The sequence below is a fragment of the Ursus americanus genome, chromosome 15 (genome assembly GCF_024610735.1).
Source record: "Ursus americanus isolate L20-20 chromosome 15, mUrsAme1.1.p, whole genome shotgun sequence".
Taxonomy (NCBI): domain Eukaryota; kingdom Metazoa; phylum Chordata; class Mammalia; order Carnivora; family Ursidae; genus Ursus; species Ursus americanus.
In genome coordinates, this window is record NC_142141.1 from 29630898 (window position 1) to 29655394 (window position 24497).

The 24497-nt window shown below is 36.4% G+C and overlaps 1 protein-coding gene across 2 annotated transcripts in view; it reads right to left on the bottom strand.

Annotated features, from left to right (window-relative positions):
* The window catches only part of PARP8 (poly(ADP-ribose) polymerase family member 8), a 173568-nt gene that overhangs the window by 70308 nt on the left and 78763 nt on the right, over positions 1–24497 (bottom strand). For both annotated transcript variants that reach the window (XR_006777663.2, XM_045787400.2), the window contains exons 4-7: positions 11286–11323; positions 3593–3682; positions 2968–3038; positions 1380–1457 (exon numbers count right to left, since the gene is read on the bottom strand). Coding sequence is in view for 1 of the 2 variants with exons in the window: in XM_045787400.2 (XP_045643356.2) it covers positions 1380–1457; positions 2968–3038; positions 3593–3682; positions 11286–11323 (277 nt within the window). In the remaining variant the exon portion in view is untranslated. The remainder of the gene's footprint in view (positions 1–1379; positions 1458–2967; positions 3039–3592; positions 3683–11285; positions 11324–24497) is intronic.

Consider the following 24497-nt stretch of genomic DNA (forward strand, 5'->3'; position numbering starts at 1 on the left):
GGAAAAAAAGCATTTACTTTCCCTCTGCAAATATTAGCTATGTAAACAAAAATCAAAACTGGAAGAATTATTTTGCATTATCTTAAAGTGCAACACTGGTTAGAGAATCATCAGGAAAAGTATCCCATGGCTAGAAAGGCATTCTTGGAGAGAAGAAGCCTACTTTTATTTATATGTCCATATCTCTAAGGCCTTGCTTATGCTTGATTGAATAATTACTGATTTTTTATTCCAAAACTGACACATTCTTTTACATAATTACAACTTTGGCTTACAACTTTGGCTTTAAAGTACCACTTTAGGGGTGCCTGGGTCACTCAGTCGGTTAAGCATCCAACTGTAGATTTCGGCTCGGCTCACAATCTCAAGCCCGATGTGGGGCTCCATGCTGGGTGTGAAGCCTGCTTAAGATTCTCTCTCTCTTCCCCTCCCCCCACCGTGCGACACGCAGTTGCACGCTCTCTAACAGCAGCAACAAAAAAAAAGCACCACTTTAATCTACTACCTTCCTATTACACTATACAAGCTACAAGAAGTGTATTTGATCAAGAAGTTTACGGAACCAGAACAAAATACCTTATATAGCCATATCCGAAAATCAATTGCACATTTTAAAATTTTAACATCATCCTGGAAAAATAGCTAATTCTTTTATATATACACATATGTGGCTATGCCATTTTCATATATATAAGTTATGATAGTTCTTCATCACAATTTTCCAACAAACACGTCACATCAGTGTAAGAGGAAAAGACAATGAATACAAATATTGAGGATGCTCAGTAATAAGGGACCATCAATTTTTATAAAGGTTAATCATGTTCTATTTAAAACTAACCGTCCACGCTTTTGTTAGAAGCGTCATCGTTTTAAAACACTGACTGAAGGGGCACCTGGGTGGCTCAGTCAGTAAGCATCCGCCTTTGGCTCAGGGCATGATCCCAGGGACCTGGGATTGAGCTTGCTTCTTCCTCTCCCACTCCCCCTGCTTGTGTTCCCTCTCTCGCTGACTGTCTCTCTCTCTCTGTCAAATAAATAAATACATAAAATCTTTTTTAAAATAAATAAATAAATAAAACACTGAGCCCAACATGCTTAAGAAATGTAAAAGTCAAAAACATAATAAAATGCCATCTGCGAAATTTCTGTAATGAAGTAAGATGACTTCAAAGTGAGTGATTATAGTCAAAGAATTGCCAACGTAACCTTAATTTCTGAATAGATATGCAAATAAGAAACAGAAATTATGCAGATTTCCAAGTCAGTTACAGAACTAACACACAGGTGTCTCAGCTCACAGGCACAGGAATCCACCAGGACATGGATGGCTATTGCTGACTCAGAGAGCAGAGAGTTGGGAGGTCTGAGGTGCTCACCTGCCCTCCGTAATAAAATTCTTCGGAATCATTATCACCTTCAGAATCTTCTTCCACTGTACTATTTTGTCTCGACTCCTTAAAATAATAGAATAAAAAGAAAGTTTTAATGGTCAACCTAGCTTGCCTTCTTTTGAAAAGAAAGTCGCAAATGGCCAGAATAGATTAAGTCTTGTGCTTATCACCTGAATTTTATATAAAAAACATTCTTGGTGCAGTCCAAACCAAAACCAAAAGGTAGTAAGAGACAGTTTTGTCAGTGTATTAAGCTCTACGTACATCTTTTTTCAAAGTTGTATTTCATCGATTTTGTGTTCTACAATTTACCATTTGATATATATACAAACTATGTATATAATCAACTACAACTTTGGCTTTGTTCTGATAGAACCTCTGACAAGTCCATACTGATTCAATTTTTTGTTAAAAAATTCCTCAGCATTATTTATCCCTGACTGTCCTCACTTCCACTGCCAACTCTACACAATGGTATGAAATAAAAGGCACTCTAACTCCAATAGTATAAAAATCAAATTATGAAAATAAATATGAATTACATTATGAAGAGAACTTTCTGCATATAGAAGTTATTTGCTTGAGATTTCAGATTTCAAAAGGGTATTTAATTAAATATGCTTCAACTTGAAGTTTGAGTTTCTAATTAACTGAACCACATCCGTTACGTGTCTAAAGTGCAAACAATGAAAACTCATCTAAAGTAACGAATGATGATATTCCTATCCCTGGCTCTGTTAAAATAATTAGGAGAAAGGCAAATTCCATTAGACACAGGAATCTATTAATTCAGCCTTTTGGAATCATCCCTAAATTTCTAGAACAGATTTCAAATTCTTAAGGAAAAAGAAAAACCTACAAAAGGCAATTTGGGTTTTAGAAAATGGGCACAGTTTCTGGTTTTAGCAGCGGTATTGCTAAATCTGTGGTTCTCATTGTGGATAAAGAAGAGTAGAGGGAATGATATAGCACCAAGAGAAAGGGAGGGTTGTACTGGGTGCATAGTGTTAAGAATTGTTGGTCCTGTTGCACTCATCTTGTTTGTTTAATGTCCCAGTATTTATTGACTGACCGATACAAACTTTTTAAAGGTGAGGAAGGGGTATGAGTTTGTCGTTGTTTTAACACTGGTCAATAATAATGACTCTACATACCCATATTCTTTGGTACCTTAGCTAAAGAGATCACCTTTTACAAAAGAAATTGTAAGGGTCCTATCGAAACAAAGGATAGTCACATACAGTTGTTAGAACTTAAGTTACGTAAGTGCTCCCCAGTCAACTACGTTATTTGATGAATGTACGAAGAATTAAGTAAAGCTTCGTATATATTTGATTTAGATTTAAAACAGACATTCTTTCTATTATTTTAAAGGGAGCTTCCTTCTCAAAGTTAATTCTAGGTCACTACCCTCCCCACACATTAAGTCTCTCAGCCATGAACTTGTGTTTCATACACTAGATGTGATCTTAACCTCAATAACAGTGATGATATTAACTACAAATACAAGGTAAATTTAAAATATGGCTATATGTTTTTAATAAATATAAAACATGAAATGCAATTTCCATACCTCTCCATTTTCCTTCTGTAATTTGGATTTTATGGATAAGCAACAGTTAGTGTCATTTGTCTTCCTTAATTCTGAAAGTTGTAAAACATCATTTCAGTTTTCAGTATACTATTTACCAAACATTCATAAGTTTCAGTATAAAAACACCCCTCAGGTGATTCTCTCTTTGCAAGAAAATTAAGGAATATTTTGAAATTATATTATGTTGGGAAGTTATGTGACATACAAGCTATTCTGATTTTTCATTGCCCATAAAAATATGGTCAAACCAAAGTGCCGCTATACGGACTCCTTCAGCTTTCATTATGTATTTCACAGGATCTACATTGCCCTGAGTAAGCTTTTTAATATTCAGCTTGACTAGCAGTGTCATTATGCATGGAATATTGCAGAGCAAATATCAACATAATGCATTTAAACAGGACTTTTTTCAAAATACAGTAAATTTATGTGTTTAAAAAACTGTAAAAAAAAAAACCACAAATTAAATTTATAATGGGAACCAGATTTATAGATTCTAAAGGTAAATATCTGTTACATGGGCTAAAAGAAACAAAAAAATAAAGCTACCTACAGTCAAGAAAATATTAACATAGAATTTAAAAAAACAGTGTATTCCTATTACCTGTTGCTATTCGATGAAAAATTATTGGAATTGGCTCCGTAGTAACTAATACATCTTCATCATTTTCTGAACTTGACACGTATGTATTATCTGGAAAGAAATACGGACAATTAAAGGCACAGTAACTTGAAAAAACACACCCTTTATTTAAAAAATGAGGTTATATCCACATCACTTTGACCACTCGTGAAGCACATGCTACTGCTCTGATTAAGAAATTAAGTATATTTCAGATTTATGTGTGATTTAATTTTAATTAGCCTTTTTTTTTTTAAAGATTTTATTTATTCGACAGAGATAGAGACAGCCAGCGAGAGAGGGAACACAAGCAGGGGGAGTGGGAGAGGAAGAAGCAGGCTCCCAGCGGAGGAGCCTGATGTGGGGCTCGATCCCATAACGCCGGGATCACGCCCTGAGCCGAACGCAGATGCCCAACCGCTGTGCCACCCAGGCACCCCTAATTAGCCTCTTTAAAGAAGTTTGCATCTCCTAGAGAAACAAAGACTCTGATGGAGATTACTACCCAAATACATCTCTAATAGCCCATGGGGCAACAGATCATTTGGATGCAACTTGTTGCCCTAACTCCCTGAACAGGGTCCTTCCCGGTATCAGTAGCTGCTAGAGGAAGCAGGTTAGTGGATGGAAGGAGAAAACTAAACAAGAACATTCGGTGCAACAAATTCAATATCAAGTCATTGAAAAATTGGAACTAAAGCGTTTGTTGAAAATCATACCTCCCTATTACTCTAATATACATTTTTAAATTGATATAAAGTCTTACAACTCTTCCTTCATGAATTAATTTTCATTAAATAATACTACACAAGTTGATTCACAGAACATTAAATCATTCCACAGCTTACTTAATTTTTTCTACTCATTATTTGTTTTCTCTGGAAAACATATTTTATACATTTAGGATTTTTCCCTAATAAATACAGACTTCACGTATATGGTAATATAATATAACACGTAGCCATTTATTCTAGTTTGTTCATTGAGGAGGACAGGGCATCTGTGAGAGAGCTGTTCAACAAACACTTCACCAATTCATTAACAGTGGTCCTATAATACTCTCATCAGTGTTGTACAAAATATATAAAATAGAAAAATAAAAAGCATAAAGGACTCCCAACAAGTAATAGAAACCTGTATCAGTTTCTGCAAAAGGAAACAAGTATTCTGACAACTGTCTGGGTACACGATAAAAGATCTTGAGCCACGTTTTCATAATATTGTGTCAGTACGATGAGAACATGATCTTTAACTGATAGATATCAGAGTCATTACTTTATTTCCAAAGAAACATCTGCACTGTTTTTAGACCTAGAGTAGTGAGTCCATGAGAGCAATATGTAGTCACAGCACAGCCACAGGAGAAGCTCAACAGACACAAGGCTTTCATAGTTATTCTGGAAGGTAAGAGTACAGGAGTGTGGATGAACAAAACAGGTTTGCCCCATTACTTTGTTTTAATTGCAAAGTTTGCCTTGTTTTGTTTTCAAATAACATCAGGGAGGGTGTGAGATTTTTGTGTTTGTCAAGTGGGACCACAGATTAAGAAATGGATTTAATTTGAACTTACTTTAATTATTGTTTCATCATATTGATTGAGACTTTGACGGTTCATCTGGAGTCTCTTCTGTCAGTAACCTCATAACACTGAGGTAGGGGTCAAAACCCCTCTATCAAAGTCAGTATTTAAACTTCTTAAACCCTCATTCAGACTCAGTAATTACTGATTCCAAGTTATCTGCTACAAAATCAACTGAATTAGATTTTCCCTGTGCACAATGGATTCCTTGAAGCAAATTTATGGAGAAAAAGAGTATGAAAAGTGTGGATTAAAGCAACAGAACGAATAGCTGACCACCAACTAGAAGGGGAGATCCAGGAAAATCCATAAAATGGACACAGTATCATGCAGTATCTCAGTGCCACGGAATGAGGAGGATTTTACTACAGCTTCAAGAGGCAAGTAAATTAGGACTTCCTGTTTATGAAAACGGGGAAGTGAATAACTCCATTCAAAGGATCAAATGCTTCACATAGTGTTGATACTGGAAGGCAGTCAGCTTTGATTCAAGAGAATATAATTTGGTGAATACATGTTGTGTAATGCTGAAAGACAGGATTATGCAGTCAAACATATCATTTTCTAAGAGATTTTCTACCAGTTTGTGTTTTGATTAGTATTTGGGCATGAGAACACTTTCAATTTCTATTTCTGGCTTAATTTACCCAAGCCAAAATGTTTTCAGGTTTCAAGACAATATCTACTAAATCATCATTACGACATAACGGGCCAGGTCCAAGGGGCACACGTCCAAGTGAAGAACAGAAATAGAGGAAAGTGGACAAAGCACATAAGATCTAGACCCAGCTACCAACTAGCCATTGATCCCTTTTAACTAAGCCACAGTCGGCTTAGTTCTAAAAATGAAGGTTTGCTGATGGGCTCTGAGGTTCGTCCCAGCTATATGAATGAATTCTACGTTTTCTTTTTTCGTTGTTGTTTAAATAATCATTTCTAAACCTTCCTCAAACTATTTTGACATCTGTAATAATAACATCATCTTTGTTTAGACATGAGAAAGTAGGACATAAAAAGAATAAGGAATGCATTTAAGGTAACAGAATGAGTCAGTGACAGAATAGAATATTTTCAAACTCAAATTCATTCTCTGGAATTCTCCCACCTGACTCCAGAGCTGCCAATTTTTTTCTTTTTTTGAAACTTCTGGGGACAGTTAGGTTCTTCAAGTTTTGTAGAGGACCTCAAGATAAGGCTGTTAACAGTATGAACGTTTTCTCTTCCCTGCCCTACCAGACTATGCAAGTATGGGAATGTTCACGGACAACTGGGGAGAGATGGGTAGAAAGCTATGAAAAAGCATCTCCTGAACTACTGTTTTCATCCCATTTCAAATGCAACATAATTTAAGCTAAGTCATTCCATTTTTCATTACTACGTACATAACTTAAGTAATTATAATTACATTGGTTTTATAATATATTCTGGATGTCTCCCCTGAATGTTATGTGTAATAGTCATGTACTTCACATCAACCTTCAAGCCAATCATTTATTATCCGTATTTTAAAGATGGGGAAACCAAGACTCAGGGAAATTAAGCAATTTGCCCAAATTATTTAAGTAATTAAAATTACACATGACTAGTAAGTGGTGAAACTGTCTGAATCCAAACATCGATACTTTGCTATGCTTTTTTAATATCAAAAAAATGTCACTCAACAATTGCAATATGTTGTGAAGCATAGAAAAGGAATGAGAGAATTCACACCCACCAGTAGGTAGACTCCTAATTAAAGGTGGGAATTGATGAGAAAAAACTCTGCTGTTCTGTTACAGCAGAGCTAATTATCTGTGACTTTAATATACTTGCTTTCAAAAAGCAAAAATCTGTCTACAGTACAAATGACATAAGGAAGTACAAGTAAACCAGGAGGTTGCTCTATTTCTTCACTTCATTTTAAAGAACCAACATATCACTTAGCATTGCATTTATATACATGTGATTTAAAGGTACACCTAACGCTCAACAAAGACCCCCTTTGTTCACAAAGACAAATCTATTAAGGTTACTTAATAGATTAATAGATTAAGATTATAAAATGATAAATTCGTTCCTAAGGAGATAAACAGGGTAAAATAATCCTGAATTTGAAGGATTATGCTCATACATTTCCACAGGACAAAGAAGGTTCCAAATTTTCAAACTTGGATGATGAACTAATCACTCAACCATACAATCCAGGAAAAGTAGGAGGGGGAAAAGACTGAGGAACATTAGCAAAAGGAATTAACAAAAGTACTATTAAGATGACTTCATTTAGAAATTAAAAATGAAGTAGAAAGCTATTTGTTTGAAAGGATTTTACAGTAGGTAAAACTCTGGGGAAGAAAAAGCAAAGGGAGAAAAAGGCAAGAACAAATGTAAAACAGCAGAAACGAGAAAGGAGAAATAGCCACAGAGACGCAGAAGATTTTCAGATGTATATACTGAACATTATAAACAACTTTTTGCCTTTAAAAGCTGCACATTTCACCAACATATAGAGTTTTCAAGAAGAATATATGTTTAAAAATGACTAAGAAACAGAAAATCAAAACAGATAATAATCATGGCAGAAAAATAACAATTATTAATCCCAGAACTGTCCCTAAAAAGATACCAGGCTCAGAGAGATTTGCTTGAGTGTTCTGTTGAATGCCGAAGAACCGGTACAACGTCAAGTCTTTAATGACAAAATATATGATAAAGTGCATCTAATTCTTAAAGATCAACATTAAGATGTCTACTAATAATATAACTTGTCACCTTGTTGTTCAAAGGAGAAAACATATATGATACCTCAACAGATGTTAAACAAGAATTTGAGAAAGACTTAATACTCACTCAAAAAAAAAAAAAAAGAAAGAAAAAAGCTTGGTAAATGAGAAAAGTAGTTTTCTGTAAGCAGATGGAAGCATGATCACTAATTTTTTTAAAAAGGACAAAGCTGCCAACTTTCATCAATTATCAAAAATTATTCTGGAAGTTCTAGCAGCATAATGGGAGAAAAACCACAAGGATGAATATTGGAAGGGGGAGCAAACATAATTTTTATACAATATTATCTACCTGAGAAATCAAGTGTATTAACGAAAATGTTAGTACAAATAAATGTAGATTAAAATTTAATAATGGGGAAATATTATCATGGTAATATTGACTTTGAAGAAAGCTCCATAAAAATACTCGCACTACTTCTTCCTCTTAGAAGTGATAGAAATCAGAACTGAATTATATTTTTTTATTTTTTTTAATGATTTTTTATTATGTTAGTCACCATACAGTACATCCCCGGTCTCCGATGTAAGGCTCGATGATTCATTAGTTGTGTATAACACCCAGTGCACCATGCAATACGTGGCCTCCTTACTACCCATCACCGGTCTATCCCATTCCCCTACCCCCTCCCCTCTGAGGTCCTCAGTTTGTTTCTCATAGTCCATAGTCTCTCATGCTTCATTCCCCCTTCTGATTACCCCCCCTTTCTTTATCCCTTCAGAACTGAATTATAGAGTCGGTTTTACCACCAAACTACATGTCCTTGGGAAATACAGTTGAACATCTCTTGGCATATTTCTTCAAGTATAAAATGTAATGACAGCCTCTGTTCTGCCTATACACAAACTGACATTTAGATTCAATTCAATTATGTGCATGAAAATACTCGGTACACCGTGTATGGGTTACATCAACCAATTCAAAATCTGACTCCTAAATGCACTAATCTCTCTCACCCATACTTGTGTTTTATTTACACTCCTTTTATTTTTAGAAATGAAATTATTTTTCAGATTCGCTACAGACTTTCTCCAGGATGGGAATTTGTTTTAAAAAAAGCACAAATGATAACCAGTGTTTTTGTTTTAAGTTTCAATTTTTGTATATTCCGTTTCCAAGAGGGGCTCCCTCCCTCAAGGTGAGAAAAGGTCAGTGATACCTCTTGGCCACAAGAGGGAGCTAAACATTTGATTTGCTTGGTTTACCAAAGTCATCTTCTGCCCTATTTCCTGTGCTACTGAATTATTCACTTAACTGTCTTCAAGGTGGGTTTTGATTTGTGGCATTATTTCTATCACCCTGACTTAAAGTCCTCTCATGATTGACATTTCTAGGAGCTGCCTCAGATGGGAAGCACAATAATTATAATATTTACAATAGTGAGGTAACTCATTTTCTTAACATATTTATTTAGCAAACATTCAGCATCAAAAACATCATAAGGGAGAGAGTTGATTGCAAAATCATCTACAAAAAATTTTTCTTCATAAATATTTTGTCTTCCTACTTCCAATGAAATCTGCCTAGAACACTTCATATACTACTATTAAAAAATAAGCATCTCTTTAGTAACAACTCCCCTTGTAAAACTCTACAATGGTCTTAAAGAATACTATGTTTAACACATGTGGCGATCATAGCAAAATAATTGTAAGGGAGTTTATGATTTACAAAATTACTTTTATTTTTTATTTTATTTTTTTATTTTATATTTTTTTATTTTTATATTATTTTATTTTTTATTTTATTTTAATTTTTATTTTTTAATGTTAATCATGGTACTTTTTAAAAAGATTATTTATTTGAGAGAGAGAGTGAGAGAGAGACAGAGCACAAGCAGGGGGAGGGGCAGAGGGAGAAGGAGAAGCAGACTCCCCTTTGAGCAGAGAGCCCCACATTGGGCCCCAGGATCATGACCTGAGCCAAACGCAGACACTTAACCAACTGAACCACCCAGGCGACCCTACAAAATTATTTTTAAATGTAACATTTGATCTTATAAAAAGATTAAATGCATGATGTAAACTTCCACACAAAAAATACTAGCCTAAATGCCAAAGAAGTAAGTTTTACATCTTCACGCTACCTTATGAACTAATTATCTTTTAAAAATACTCAGAGTACATATAATCAAACTTACTTACAGCAGTCTAGTAATTTTACATAGAAAAATATGATCCAAATCATGGAGAGTATGTGAATAAATGGCTAGATTTTAATAAGAATTTATTCTAATTTATGACACTGGCAGATCACAACAGTATATGGTGACCATCTCATTTTATTAAGTCAGAACGTTGGAAAAAAAAAATATATATATATCGAAATATAGGCAGTTAAAATTTGCTGTTCTTTGCCACGAAATATGATAAACAATAGATTCTTGCATTATACTCTTTTCTCTGAGGTAAACTAATCAAGGTGTATTTTTTTCTGCTCTAAGTCTGCAATCCTTATGCTCTTGTTCAAGATAAAATTATAGATATCACTTGTGAGGAAAATACTAAAGAAGAACATCTTGTTTGTGTCTTCAAATTGTCGTAACTGAAATGTTGGATTCTGCAGCCTGGGCTCTATGAGATGACATGTGTCTAGAAAATAGGACTAACCATGGCCTAGAAGAAAAACACTTGTTTGAAATGGATCTGCAGCGTTCTTGGCTTCTGCTTCTAGGGACAAGGGTTTGTGGGCCTAGTAACCTATTTCAGGAGACAGACACACAGTGAGAATAGCCACGCATGTACAAGATACTTAGTCTAACGCAGTGGTACAGTCCACAGGCTCTGGACTACTAGGTTCAAGTCCCAACTCTTCTTCTTCCGAGGTGTGTCATCATTCAGGAGGAAAATGGTGATGTTATGGTAACAATCTCATAGGATTGTGGTGAGAATTGTTTAATGGTTCACATACTTAGAGAAATGAAGACAGGCCTATTTTAGCTATTACTATTTTTAGCTATTAGTTTAGCTGTTATTCTTACTGGTTATATTCATGTTATGAAAAGCCAAATGATGTTCCAAATCCAACAACTAAACCAGTTCAGGGACTCTTTGTTTTACTTGTAATGAGATAAATACATACAGGCTGAAGCTACCACATGGGCTCAAGTAAATGACTCTTCATCGGAACACTAGTTTGATCCCGGACTGCATCTCAGGGTTAGACATGTATCTCACAGGCAACCAACGGAATTCTTCTAGATCTTCAAGTCTTTTCCTGCCAACATTTCGCTCCCAGATATATTTATATACATTCTCCATCTCCAGAAGAAAAAAATATTCAAAGAAATCACGACACGAGTATTTGTAATAAAAAATAGGAAGCAGAAAAGCATACCTGGATAATCTTCAGATACATGTACTGAATAGGATACACTGTTAAAACAGGGAAAAAAGAGAAAAGACTCAAATTACTGCTTAGGCAGATGTTTTTACAAAATAAAACCCAACCTCACATTACCCATTCATTTTTACAGATAGAAGTACAAACAAAAAAACCTCTTTGATATCTGACATAGGAAGCTTCCAGGTTCTTAAGATATATTTTCCATGAGTATAAATGGTTTTTGAAATATCTTTCTCCCAACAGTGGTACTTTTAGTATAGACAGGTCTTTTTAATCTCAGCAATATTTAATATTCCCTAATCTATGATCATTTGTGTGTTTGCGCAGATTTTAGAAATCTCTCTCTCTCTCTTTTTTTTTTAACCTAAGTATTCCTCCTATTTGGTATGGCAATTCAGAATTTAAACATTTATTTTTAATATTGGTTCCCCACAATATGCTGTGCTTTTGAAACATGTCCTTTTCTTCAAAGAATTAACAACCGGATGACAGTGTAACTAATAGTTATTCATCAGCCAATCTCTCATCATCATGATATATAACAAATAAACTCTCTCCTGTTCTCTCAGAAAGATGGGGTTGCTTTAAAAATAACTTTCAAATGGCATTATTACAATTTCACAACTCCTTTCTCAGGAACCCTGCCGCCTTTAGCTATTACCTCAGTGACGTATGGGAAGTTCTCAGGCTTACTTGTCCACTTTCCTATCTCTGTCAGCTAGACTGTAAGTCTCTGGAGGTTAGAGTCCATGTCTATCTTTATTTTTAACACCGCCACCTATTATAGTGCATGACACTCAGCACTTATAGCTTTCTGAATGGATCAGGGGAACTGCCGCCTGCCAGAGAAAAGTCAAAATTTAGTTTAAGTTCAGCCAAATTAACTGCCTGCTAAGACCAAAAAACAAAACAAAACAAAAAAAAATCAATTCTCTTTGAAAGAACATACAGAATAGAGTCAATGCAAAGTATCATTCACAAAGTAAATTCAATACAACCCAAATTACTTGACATACGAGCAAGCAGGAAAATCTAACCTGTATTCAAGTGGAAATTTGACCCAAGGGCTGGAATTAGCTCACAATGATGTTAAAACAGCTAATATAAATATGCTTAGGAAGGAAAATCCAATCCAAAGAAGAAACAGATGATCAGGGTCTTGTGGGAGCTAGCAAAAGGGCAAGCATTTTGTATTACTAAAGTTTCAGGAGGTGGAGAGAGAAGGAAAAATGCAGGAAAAAAAGGGCTGAAAATTTCCCAATTTGGGTGAAGGACCAATGAACAGACTGAAGAAGCCCAGAAAACCCCGAACAGGGTAAGTACAGAGAAAGCTAAACCCAGGTACACAGAGTCAAACTGCTGAAAACCAAATATAAGGAAACATTTTTAAAAGAAGACAAAAACTTGACACATTACATACCAGAAAATAAGAACTAATGTTTTCATAAGAAACCATGGAGAACAGAGGACAATGGAATGATAAGAACTGGGGGAGGGAAGGTAGGGCTGACAACTATGAACCCAGAATTCTATATTCAAGCTGTAGATCTTTAAAAATGAAGATAAATTTTAAAACTCACACATAAAAGAAAATTGTGGATATTTGTCCCAGCAAACCTAAAGTAGAAAAAAATCCCAAAGTTCTCGAGGTGAATGGTATCAGAAAATCAAACATCCAGAAGGAATGAAGAGCACCAGAAATTATAAGTATAAAAGACTATTTTTCTCTTAATATTTTAAAAATACATGACTGCTCAAAAATTCTAACATTTCCCTGTGGGATTTATAAAATATGTAAATGTAATACACATGACAATTACAGCATAATGTCAGGGAGGGGCTAAATGGTCATACACAGTTTCAAGGTTCTTACATCTTATATAAGATGTTGTAATACTAACCCTAAACAATAACGCTAAGAAAAATTAAGTATATACTGTAATCCCTAGAACAAAAATAAACTTAAAAAGAACAATAGATAGATGAAAGTGGAATTCTAAAATCATTTTGGAACATTTAATCCAAAAGAAAGCAAGAACAGAGGAACAAAACACAGAAGGGACAAATGAAAAACAAACAGTAAATGGTGCCTCAATCTAATTGTAGCAAGGATTGCATTTAATGCTAACAGACGAATTACGCTGAATAAAAGGCAAAGATGGCCAGAATGGATTAAAAAAAAAAAAAAAGGAAAGATCCAATTCTATGCTGTCTTTAAGAGATTCACATTAAAGGCCCAGATTGAAAGTAAAGGAGGGAAAAGTTATACCATACAAATGGTAAGCATAAGACTTAACTGTTTAAATTAATAACAAAGACTTCAAGACCAAGATGCAAAGAGATCATTCATAATGATAAAAGGGTCAATTCATCAGGATGAAGGCACAAGAATCATAAATGTGTATGCACCTAATAACAGAGCTTCAAAATACATGAGGCAAAATCTGACAGATAAAGGGAGAAATGGACAACTCCACAATCATAGTTTGAGTAATTAATAGAACTAGACCTCCCCAAAATCATTAAAGACATAGAAAATCTAAAACAGATTTTCATTAAAAACTATAACTGCACAGTATGTTTTTCTTTTCAGGTACACAGTGTTCACCAAGAAAGATCATATACTGTGCTATAAAACTAGTCTCCATAAATGTGAGTGGATGGATTGTTGTGGTTCACCATAGTTCGTACCCTGGGTTTCCTGGCTCATCTGGCTCTTATAACACTAAATCTTAAATCCTCAAAGAGCCCCTGCCTTATAGATTTGTGAGTGGACTTTGGGTTATGTGACTGTGGCCACAGACAATGCAACCCCCCCAGGCAAGCCCAAGTCTGCCAGACTCGACTAATCAAACCCCTAACATGGGGTTTGTCCATGGAAAGAGATTACACAAAGACAAGAATGAATAAGGAAGTGAGTAGGAAAACAAGATGGTTAGTAATGAGACCAACTATTGATATACTGTTCTTTCACAAAGTATATTTAATTGTTTAATTAACTCAAAAAGCATTTCTTGGTAACCTGATAAAAGACAAACGTGTTAATGTTAGCTAAGATTTAGGAAGAAAAAAATCAGGAGATGATTTTGTATGATTAATTCAGGAGGAAACAAAGAATGTAGAACATAAAGAATGTGACAGACATAGGAACTTAAACAATTTAAAGCACAATAGAATTTTTTTTACTTTTTATTTTTATGTAATTATAGGTTTACATGAAGTTGCACAGATAGCAGAGTGGTCTCATGTAGCCTTTATCCAAGTTCCCCCATTAATTATATGTTATACACCAATAGTACAATATCAAAAGCAGGAAATTGACATTAGATAAAGTTTGCATATAGTTCTAGGTTATTTTATCACATTTGCATCATGTACTCACTATCGTACATCAAGATACCAAACTATTTGACCATTCAAGGATTTCCCTCATGCTACGCTCATTAGAGTCAAACCTGTCTCCCTCCATCCCAACATCCTCAACAGCCACTAATCAATTCTCCATCTCTTATAATGTTGTCATTTCAATAACATTATACAAATGGAATCCGAGAGTATGACATGAAGCACAACAGGATTCTGACGCAAAGTTAGTATTGTGAAAAAATTACTATGATTGGCGATATTTAGGATAGACTGAAGATGAGGGAGACTGGATTCAAAAGCGACTGTAGTAGCAAAATATGAGCAACTATCAGTGGGGAGGTAAGTAACGGGGAGGAGAAGGCAGGAACAAATGGCAGATGTTGGAGCCCAGCCAAGAGACCAGCTTTGGAAATCATGGCCCTGAATCAAACGCCAAGAATTAGAAGATAAAATAACCACGCCAGTGATGCTTCAAATAAGCTGGGGGAAATACACACTATGACCTCAATGAATTTATTTTCCCACAAGTCATCCCCTTAGACAATGGAACTACACTACGTAGAAATGAAATTATCGATGATCAAGGCAATCCTTCATGTGGCAGTACTATGTGACAGAAGCCTGGGATCTTGACAGAGATTTTACTCAATACTAAGCTGAGTTAATTCCCAATAGCCTACCATCTCAACCAACAGGAGTTGGCTTCATTTCTCATCCATCTGAATGTCTAAACCCAAAAGGAAGCCTTAATACGTTCCCATGTCTATCTCCAATTAGGGAGCCTGCTGTAATCAGAGCCACACAGACAGAGATCAAATTCCAGCCTTGAGCCTCGGTAGCTGAGTGCATGCGAAAACTTACTTCAACACCCTCAGCTTCAATCTCTTTCCCGTAAAATGGGAGAATCCAGACCTACAGTACAAGCCTGCTGTGATGATTTAGTGGTTTAACAGGTGTAAGGTCCCCAGAACAACGTCAGACACAGAGCAGCAGGTGCTAAGTAATTCTAGTCAGCTTCCAGTACAAGCAAAGAAAATTTACAAAAATGAAATGTTACATGAATGAATGTTTATTGGAGAACTCAATTTACTCAAAATCAAAACATATTACATTAATCAGAGACCTAAACTAACACTGATGATTTTATCTTATGGTTGTATTATCCTCATGATTTTAAGAGACATTTCCGGGTTCATGATCATACCTAATTTTTCAAATACATAATAGAAAGCAAAAGCCCTACAAAATGACTCATCAGCTCCCGTGCTATATAGCATTTTCTTGGTAGTACACCAGAAGGAAAATCACCAGGGCTGTAAAATCCAAATCAGTTTCACTCTGTGGCTTACAGAGTTCTTAGGGAAACAATCTAGTACAAGCAGACATGGATGATTAAGCTAAAGGACCTAATAGGCAGGGCTGGGGGGGGGGGAGCAAAAAACCAAGCTTAAATAGATACAGGAGTAAGGGTAGCATGTGCTGTACATACTGAATACTAAAGCAGACAAAATTATCATGAGGAAGTGAGTGGGAAAGGTGAACACGTGAAGGAAGAGAAAGGTGGAGCAAGCTCTGAATTCTGATTCAGGAAAAAAAAGGCCTTCAAAATTTTAGACTCCGCTAAACTACTATTATACTGAGATGCTTTGTCAGAGGAATTCAGTCCGTCACTCTGTGTTTGGTATATACTGCCTGTACTGCACAGCACTGGGTTTGATTTTGTTTTGTTTACAATTTTATTTATTTATTTGTTTGTTTGTTTATTTATTTATTTGCCAGAGAGAGAGAGAGAAAAGAAGGGGTAGCAGCAGGCAGAGGGAAAAGCAGGCTCCCCGCTGAGCAAGGAGCCGGGTGCCGGACTCAATCCCTCATGACCTGAGCCAAAGGCAGACACCTAACTGTCTGAGCCACCAGGCGTCCCTTCCCCACCCCTCACCCCTGCCCAGGTTCTTAATATCACACATTTAAGACGAGAATCTATAAATTATTTCTATAACCTTAATCATTTCTTAAATAAAATGGCTGCTTCCACCTCTTATTCCTCTGAAAGCAACTGTCCCTACCAAAGATCTCTCTCTACTGCCGAGAACCTCTGAAGGAGATCCTGGGGGGCCTTCAGATGCTCACTACCTACCTAATCCTGTATTTTGTTTCGACATGTGTTTACTTCTGTAATTAAAAGCATTCATAAGGTCATTATTATGCATAACCTCACCACTCACTCCATTACCATCCTATTTCTTCTGAAATGCCTGCAAAGAAGTATGAATAGACGGAGTTTAGATCTAGTTCCCAAGTTCACAAATCAAAGAAGATCCTTTAAAAATAGTAGGGAGCTGAGGAAAATGGCAGTTTTAACATAACAGGGAAGGGAACTCGGATCCGAACACAAAATTGTTTTAGATTTTTAGACCTCTCGGAGGTACTGGATTCAGTGGCTGTATTTTACAAGTGGGCCCCAAAATGTTTCTGCCACCTCAAACTCAAGAGTCCTGGATTCTGAGTTCATACTTTCTCATCTACATCCGGGGGTTTTGACAAAGCGAGCAAAACCCAGTATTTCATTGTATCTTTTACTTTACTCTCTAAAACAATCTCTCTGATAAACCAATCCTTCCATAGCTTTTCTTTCCCAGTTAGATCACTTTAAAAATTTACATGAAAAAAAGCAAAATGCAGAAACTGACAAAACACTGCAGCTCCTGGCCAGCAGTCCTCCATTCTACTCAACAATGTTGCTGACTGCAGGCCTCAGCTCTGTACATTCACGTCCACTTGCAAGACAACAGCTTAGACCTGGGGATGTATGTTCCCTACCCCATTCCCAGACCTCCTGGGAACCTACCAGAAGAAAATGCACTCTGATACCTCTTCCCCAGTTCAGTGTCACAGGGTGAAAAAGATCCTGTCTGGCTATCCATCTCTACAACCAACTCTTGCGTCTCAAGCTGGAAGGTGACTTGGCATGCTAGAAGCTCACATCTGCTATTCTGATGCAATTTACTTCCCAAAATCTTCACTATCACATTCATTATCATTTTTATCTTCCATAAACATTTTCTAAACATCCAAGTCAATGAGCTATAGCACCCTCATCATTTACCATTATTAGCTAACAATTGTTTTGTCATTTATCCAGGATTAGGAATTTCTAGGGCACTCTCTTCCTCTTTACTTAAAAATCTTCACATCACCCACATCCATATGGACAACGTTAAGCTGCATATGGTTCCATGACCTCATCTTCCCTTAATTTTAGCTCACCAAATCCATGGCTACACCTTGGACCCTGGCCTGAAGCATAATTGCTCTCCTAAAATCTCAACCCAGTGTCCCACTTTTTAGCCACAATTTTATAACTTTTCAGCCCCCACTCTTTTATTCCTACTCACTGACACCCACCAATTCCCATGCTTTCTTTCACTCCTTGTGCTCTTCATAGTCCCTTCCAGCTTCATTTCCTTCTTTATGTGACATTAGAGCCCTAACTGCTCTCCGCATACCATGTTCAACTCCTTCAGCGTGTACCCCTATTTTTCCCATGCAGATTATCTACCAGACCTAGAACACCCAACCACTGATAAATCATTTCTCAACTCCCTACACTTGGGCTATGAATGCTGTTGGAGAGGACAGTGGATCGAAAGCATCTATGCATCCACGCCAGCTCTGCACAACCTTGCTCAGTAAGCCCTCATACCCTCTTCTGTGTCTTCTTCTTAATAGATTTTTCAAACCTTCACAACTTTCTAACATCCTGTAACAACCCGCCCTTTCAACTACCCTTATTAAGATAAAATAGATCATCATATGGCTACTCCCACTAGGCATTTTTTCATTTCTTTCTCCCACCAACCACCTATAAGCTAATACTTTCTCTTTGCACCCAGGAAGATGGAAATGTCTGTTCCTTTATCTAAGACTAAACCGTCTAGTTGATTTATAGATGCCATAAGTGAAGGGTCCATTTGGGACCTTGTTCCACAATTTGAAATTAATAAAAAAAAATCTGTAATTACAGACGTGTGAAAAGATTTACTCACGAAGATATTAATGGTAGCACTATTAAAATGAAGACGTACCCAGAAAGTCAAAAATGCCAGTAATAGGATTATATAGACTATTACGTACATATAATGTAACACCAGGCAACTGTGAAAAAGTAATGGTGTAAAATAATATTGTAATGAAAGAGACACGTGTTTCTGATGCATTAAGGTACATACAAAAATGTAGACAGCTACAACATATTTTCATTAAAAATATGTAAATTCATATTTATTTACTACAAATACATACTGATAGAAGCATGGCTAGAAAAATAATGACAAATTTCAACATTTGTTATCTCTTGTTTATTGGCTGAAAGGAAACTTTATTTTTTGTATCTGTATTTTTTCAATCTTTATGATAAGAAATAATAAAAAGGGGAGGAACTTGTAATGTTTAAGCTCTCCCTTTTCTAATTATCACTCCACTTGCCTTCTTAAAATCAAGTTTTGCCAAGAGTCACTAAGTCCTTTTTGCTACCTGCCCACTCGCATGTGGACACTCCAACCTGGCCTCCACTCCTAGGACCCCACCGACATTCTGCTGCTTCACAATAGCACTGGCCTTTTTTTTTTTTTCCTGGTCCTTTTCTTACACAAATTCTCAGGCGCATTCAATAAAAATAAAGACATCATGAAATCCTCCTTTCTTGGCTCCTGAATCCCACATCTTCCTGGGTCCCCTCTTATTTTTGAAGATGCTTTTCTGAGTCTCTTGACTTTTGATATTTCACATTTCATGCTGTTTTCCTATTTCAATGCTTTCCAGTCCTGACTGCTCTATTTTTTCACATGAGTAATCTCAACTATACCCATGAGAGTCTCCTACCAGCCATGAGCAGAAGGCTCAAAAATTCCCCATCTCCAAATCAGGTGGGCAGCTTTTTTATTTCCCCCCACATTTCAATGGGATATTCTGCAAGCAAACTAAACCCAACTCATACAAAACAGAACTCACTGCGCCTTCTTTACATTAATTTTCAACTCAACAAATTAAATACCAAGAAATTTGGGGCAAATAATAGCAGCACCTGCTGTTAGGAACTATAGATCTATTTTCTATTTGACCATATCAGGGTGCAAGACGCTTGGCCACTTTCTGGAGCAGGGTAAGTCTGAGTTAGTTGATTTGAGGTGGGACCTGGAGTGTGCATTTCTAAAAAGCACGCCAAGTGATTGTGATGAAAGTAAGCTTTCATCAAGACCCTGTTTCCAAAAAACACAGATACTGACTCTATAAAATTAATGCTAATTCTTTAATATGTCTTCCAGGGCTCTTCATGATCTGACCCATAACTCTCTGACCAGCCAAAACCCTACCAAATACCTAGAGACCTGAACTGCTAAATATTTCATGTTCTACTATTACCAAAACAATTCATTTTAATCACACAAAGGAAAATGGCTCCAGGCTCTGGATGTGAAATCTGACTCCACCATTATCAACTGTGTGACTAGAGCTAGATAACTTCCACTCTTTGACTCAGTTTCCTATCTGTAGTTTTCTATCTCTTAGGGTTGCTAGAAGGAGTAAACTGGTTAATACATGTAAAACACTTTGAAGGAAAGAAAAAAAAAAAAAAGACACCAAGCACACCAAAGTTTCCAATAAACATTAGCTGCTTCATTAGTAAATATCCTTATCATTATTATTATTCCTACACATAGACTTAGTTTCCTGCAACACACTCCCCACTCCCCTCAAGACTCAATCTCAAGGACGACTTCCTATGAAACTTCTCCAGCAACCCAGGCAGACTTGGGTGTTTCTTCTGCTGTGTCCCACCTCATCTCTAGACTGAAGGTACAGACCAAACATTCTCATCCTCAAATTCCCCCGGCTTCGACACAGTCACTTATCACTCAAAAAATAGTTTCTGAATAAACGAACGAATCATATCTTTTTCCAAAATTTCTAGAGGATATACCATGACAGTCCTTGACAGAATATGTATTACTTCAGCAAGTGCTGAAATATTTGATGAAAATCAGCAAATGTTGGTAACTCAGCAGTTCTCCCTGTGGGTCCACACCACCGTGCAAGGGAGTATCAGGCTCTTCTGTCACCTTCTCTTCACAGGCTTTTTGTGATATCCAAAACAGAGTGGGTTCTGAATGCCCAGATCATAGGTATTCTCTGTATTTCTCATTTTCAAATCTACATACTGAAGGTGATACTTGCATTATTACCAGTCTTGACAGCATGAGTTGAAATTCAGTGACACTATGTAGGGGAAGATCTTTGCTCCAAAAAAATGGAAGCATCACAGCTACTTTCAATACAAACAAGTAGAAATGTTAGCATTTCAAACTGATCATTAGTTCACTAGTTTACTTGTCAGGAGAGTACTACACAGGAAAGTCCTTTTTTAACCTATCTTGAAACCTATCTTTACTCCTATCTTGAAAGTATAGAAGGAAATGTCAGTTCTCCTAGGCAGAACTGGAAAGTGGTATAGAAAATGTTTGAGCAGGGATTTGCTGGGACATGATATATTCTGTGCCAGGAGCAAGCATGTTTAGTCAGGCCTATAATGACAACCATATATTATATATATATATATATATATATATATATATATATATATATATATATATATATATATCTCCTAGCTGCCCCTCTTCTGCAGCATTCAACAGTAAGACAAGAGACTAAGCTCTCACTCCAGAAGACAAGACATATCTTTCTGGCCAATGAAATAAATTGTTGATGTAGGACAATTTATATTACCCTTTACAAAGGTAAAAGGGTGAAGATGCTTGCCTGATAAATGTTGTTACTCAATAATACATATGTTCATACATTCAAAGCTTATTTGATAATTTTTAAAGTTATACTTTCAGTAAGTGATGTAACAAGATTAAAGTAATGCTGTTCCTTTGTGTGACTTTTAGGGAATTGACTGAGTCAGCAACTTCATGCTTAAATATTATATTATAGCTCACATACTTAGAATTTTAAGTAAACCATCTTCTCAAAAGAGATGAACTCAAAGGACCTACGTCCAACTTTGATTAGTAACCCAAATGCATGCTTTATTTAGGATATTAATATGCCATATGGTATGAGCAAAATTTTTCTTTTATACTGCCTTAGTCAAAGAAGAGAGCCAACTGCATATTTAAATAAAGTTCCGTTTCTCTCTTATTCTTTAATTATAACCAAAAATAAAAGGGAGGTCACAAATGCAATTTAATGGATAGAGCATGGCAAGTCATCAACATTAAATTTATTACATATAAATATCATTTCCATATTTCCTCCCCAAAGCTTTATGTCCGGACTTTTCTTCTCTGTGCAGTTTGCAACTAATTCAACAATCTTTTTGATAAATATTCACTAAAATGTAGATGCTTTTCCCGCCACGGTTTTATATCTAGGTTCGAGTTACACGTGGCTGCTACTAATGATTTACACAACATGCCAGGACTGGAAAGCCGGATATGATCAAATAATTCTAAAAATGAAGTAAGGCTTTGTGGAGGCAAGAAAACATGCTTTAAGAAAACACTATAAATATTCAGAGAGATAACTACAATAAATACTAAGCTATTACCTCGGCAACTTTCTCAAATCCTTAAAGTATTGTAAGATCAGTTCTTTCCAGATAACTTCTTGTGGAATATCAAGGACAATTCTTAATACCACCTGAAGACCCTGAAGGATTTGGTCTACCTACTTGTCTCATCCCCAACTTGTCCTGCATTCTCTCTGGACTCCAACAAAAAGGATCCCCTTTACTTCCTAAGCATGCCTCATTCCCTCTCCCTGGAATGCTCTCCTCCTTTTTGCCTTAACTCATTCTCATCCTTCAGTTCTCAACTCAAATGTCACCTCCTAGGAAGAAACTTTGTGATCACCCCTCCCCGACTTAGATTTTACTCTACAGCAGTTACGCAGTTTGCAATTCTACACTCATTTGCATGACATTAGCATCTGCTTCCTCCAGGAAATATATAAGAATGGAAGGCACTCCTGTTTTCTTCACCTGAACCTCCCAGCAACTATCATATGCCTAGGATATAGCAGGAACACTGTAATTAATTGTGGAATGAATGTTTATTAATAAATGTATAAATCCTTTAGCTTTCCAACTTGGAATAATCTTCCTCACAAAATTACTTAGCAACCGTGATTTAGTTTACAGCCTGAAGAGCACAGTAGAAAGAACACAGACATTAGAATATGCCTTTACAAGCCATGCGAGCCTGAGAAAAAGAACTGGCTAACCTCCTGCTTATTTGTGAAGTGAGATAACATCTACTCTTAGTATTGTCAAGAGGATTACATGGAAGATGGTAAGTGGAAGAAAGCAGCTTGTGTAGTAAGAGGAGACAATCAATAAACATATTTCTCAACTTGCTCCCCTTCCCCAAAACTCAAGCATGAAAAGATACAAAATAATTCTGTAATGGACATCTTTACTATCCATGCCCCTCCTTCCCCTCCCAAGCCCTTGGGTTTGCAGGAGGAGAATCCCTTCTCCCAGGGGAGAAAAGAGCTGAGCAAATGGGAGAAAAGAGCTGAGCTAAGCCAATCAGATAAGCCTAGTTTTGGCTGGTAGCCTTTTAACACCTGTGGTAAACAGAGAAAGGTAGAGCCCAGAAAATTTTGGAGATGGAAGCAGAGGCCTGATCAAACTAAACCTAAATCTCCTTATCAAATGTACTTTTCAAGGAACAAATAACTTTCTTTTTGCTGTTTTTTTTTTTTTAAGATTTTACTTACTTATTTATTTATTTATTTATTTTAGAAAGAGTGTGTGAGTCGGGGAGGAGCAGAGGGAGAGAGACAAGCAGACTCCGTGCTCCACGTGGAACCCCATGTGGGGTTCAATCCCATGACCCTGAGAGATCACGACCTGAGCCAAATCAAGAGTCGAACACTTAAACAACTGAGCCACTCAGGCGCCCCCCACCTTTTGCTGTTTTAAGCCAGCCTAAAACATTTTTTTGTTTTTCAACCAAAATCATCCCAACTTGTACACAGACCTATTAAGCTGCTTGAGCTGTTTCAATGTGAACATCTACAAGCTATTTAAACTAAAAACCCATAAACATAGAGCCTTAATTTAATTTTATATTTTTGTTACAAAGTGATTTACTTAGGATTTACTTGAGTGATTCACTTAGGATTTTAAATAATATTCACACATTTTATAGAACTTGTGACCTGAAATCAACTGTAGTAAATAAGATACTACACAAGAGTTGAAAAGGAAAAACAAAGCTGGGGGCATCACAATGCCAGATTTCGAGCTGTACTACAAAGCTGTGATCACAAAGACAGCATGGTACTGGCACAAAAACAGACACATAGACCAATGGAACAGAATAGAGAGCCCAGAAATGGACCCTCGGCTCTTTGGGCAACTAATATTTGATAAAGCAGGAAAAAACATCTGGTGGGAAAAAGACAGTCTCTTCAATAAATGGTGCTGGGAAAATTGGACAGCTACATGCAAGAGAATGAAACTTGACCACTATCTCACACCATACACAAAAATAAACTCCAAATGGATGAAAGACCTCGATGTGAGACAGGAATCCATCAAAATTCTAGAGGAGAACATAGGCAACAACCTCTACGACATCGGCCAAAGCAACCTTTTTCATGACACATCCCCAAAGGCAAGAGAAACAAAAGATAAAATGAATTTATGGGACTTCATCAAGACTAAAAGTTTCTGCACATCCAAGGAAACAGTCAGAAAAACTAAGAGGCAGCCCACAGAATGGGAGAATATATTTGCAAATGACACTACAGATAAAGGACTGGTATCCAAGA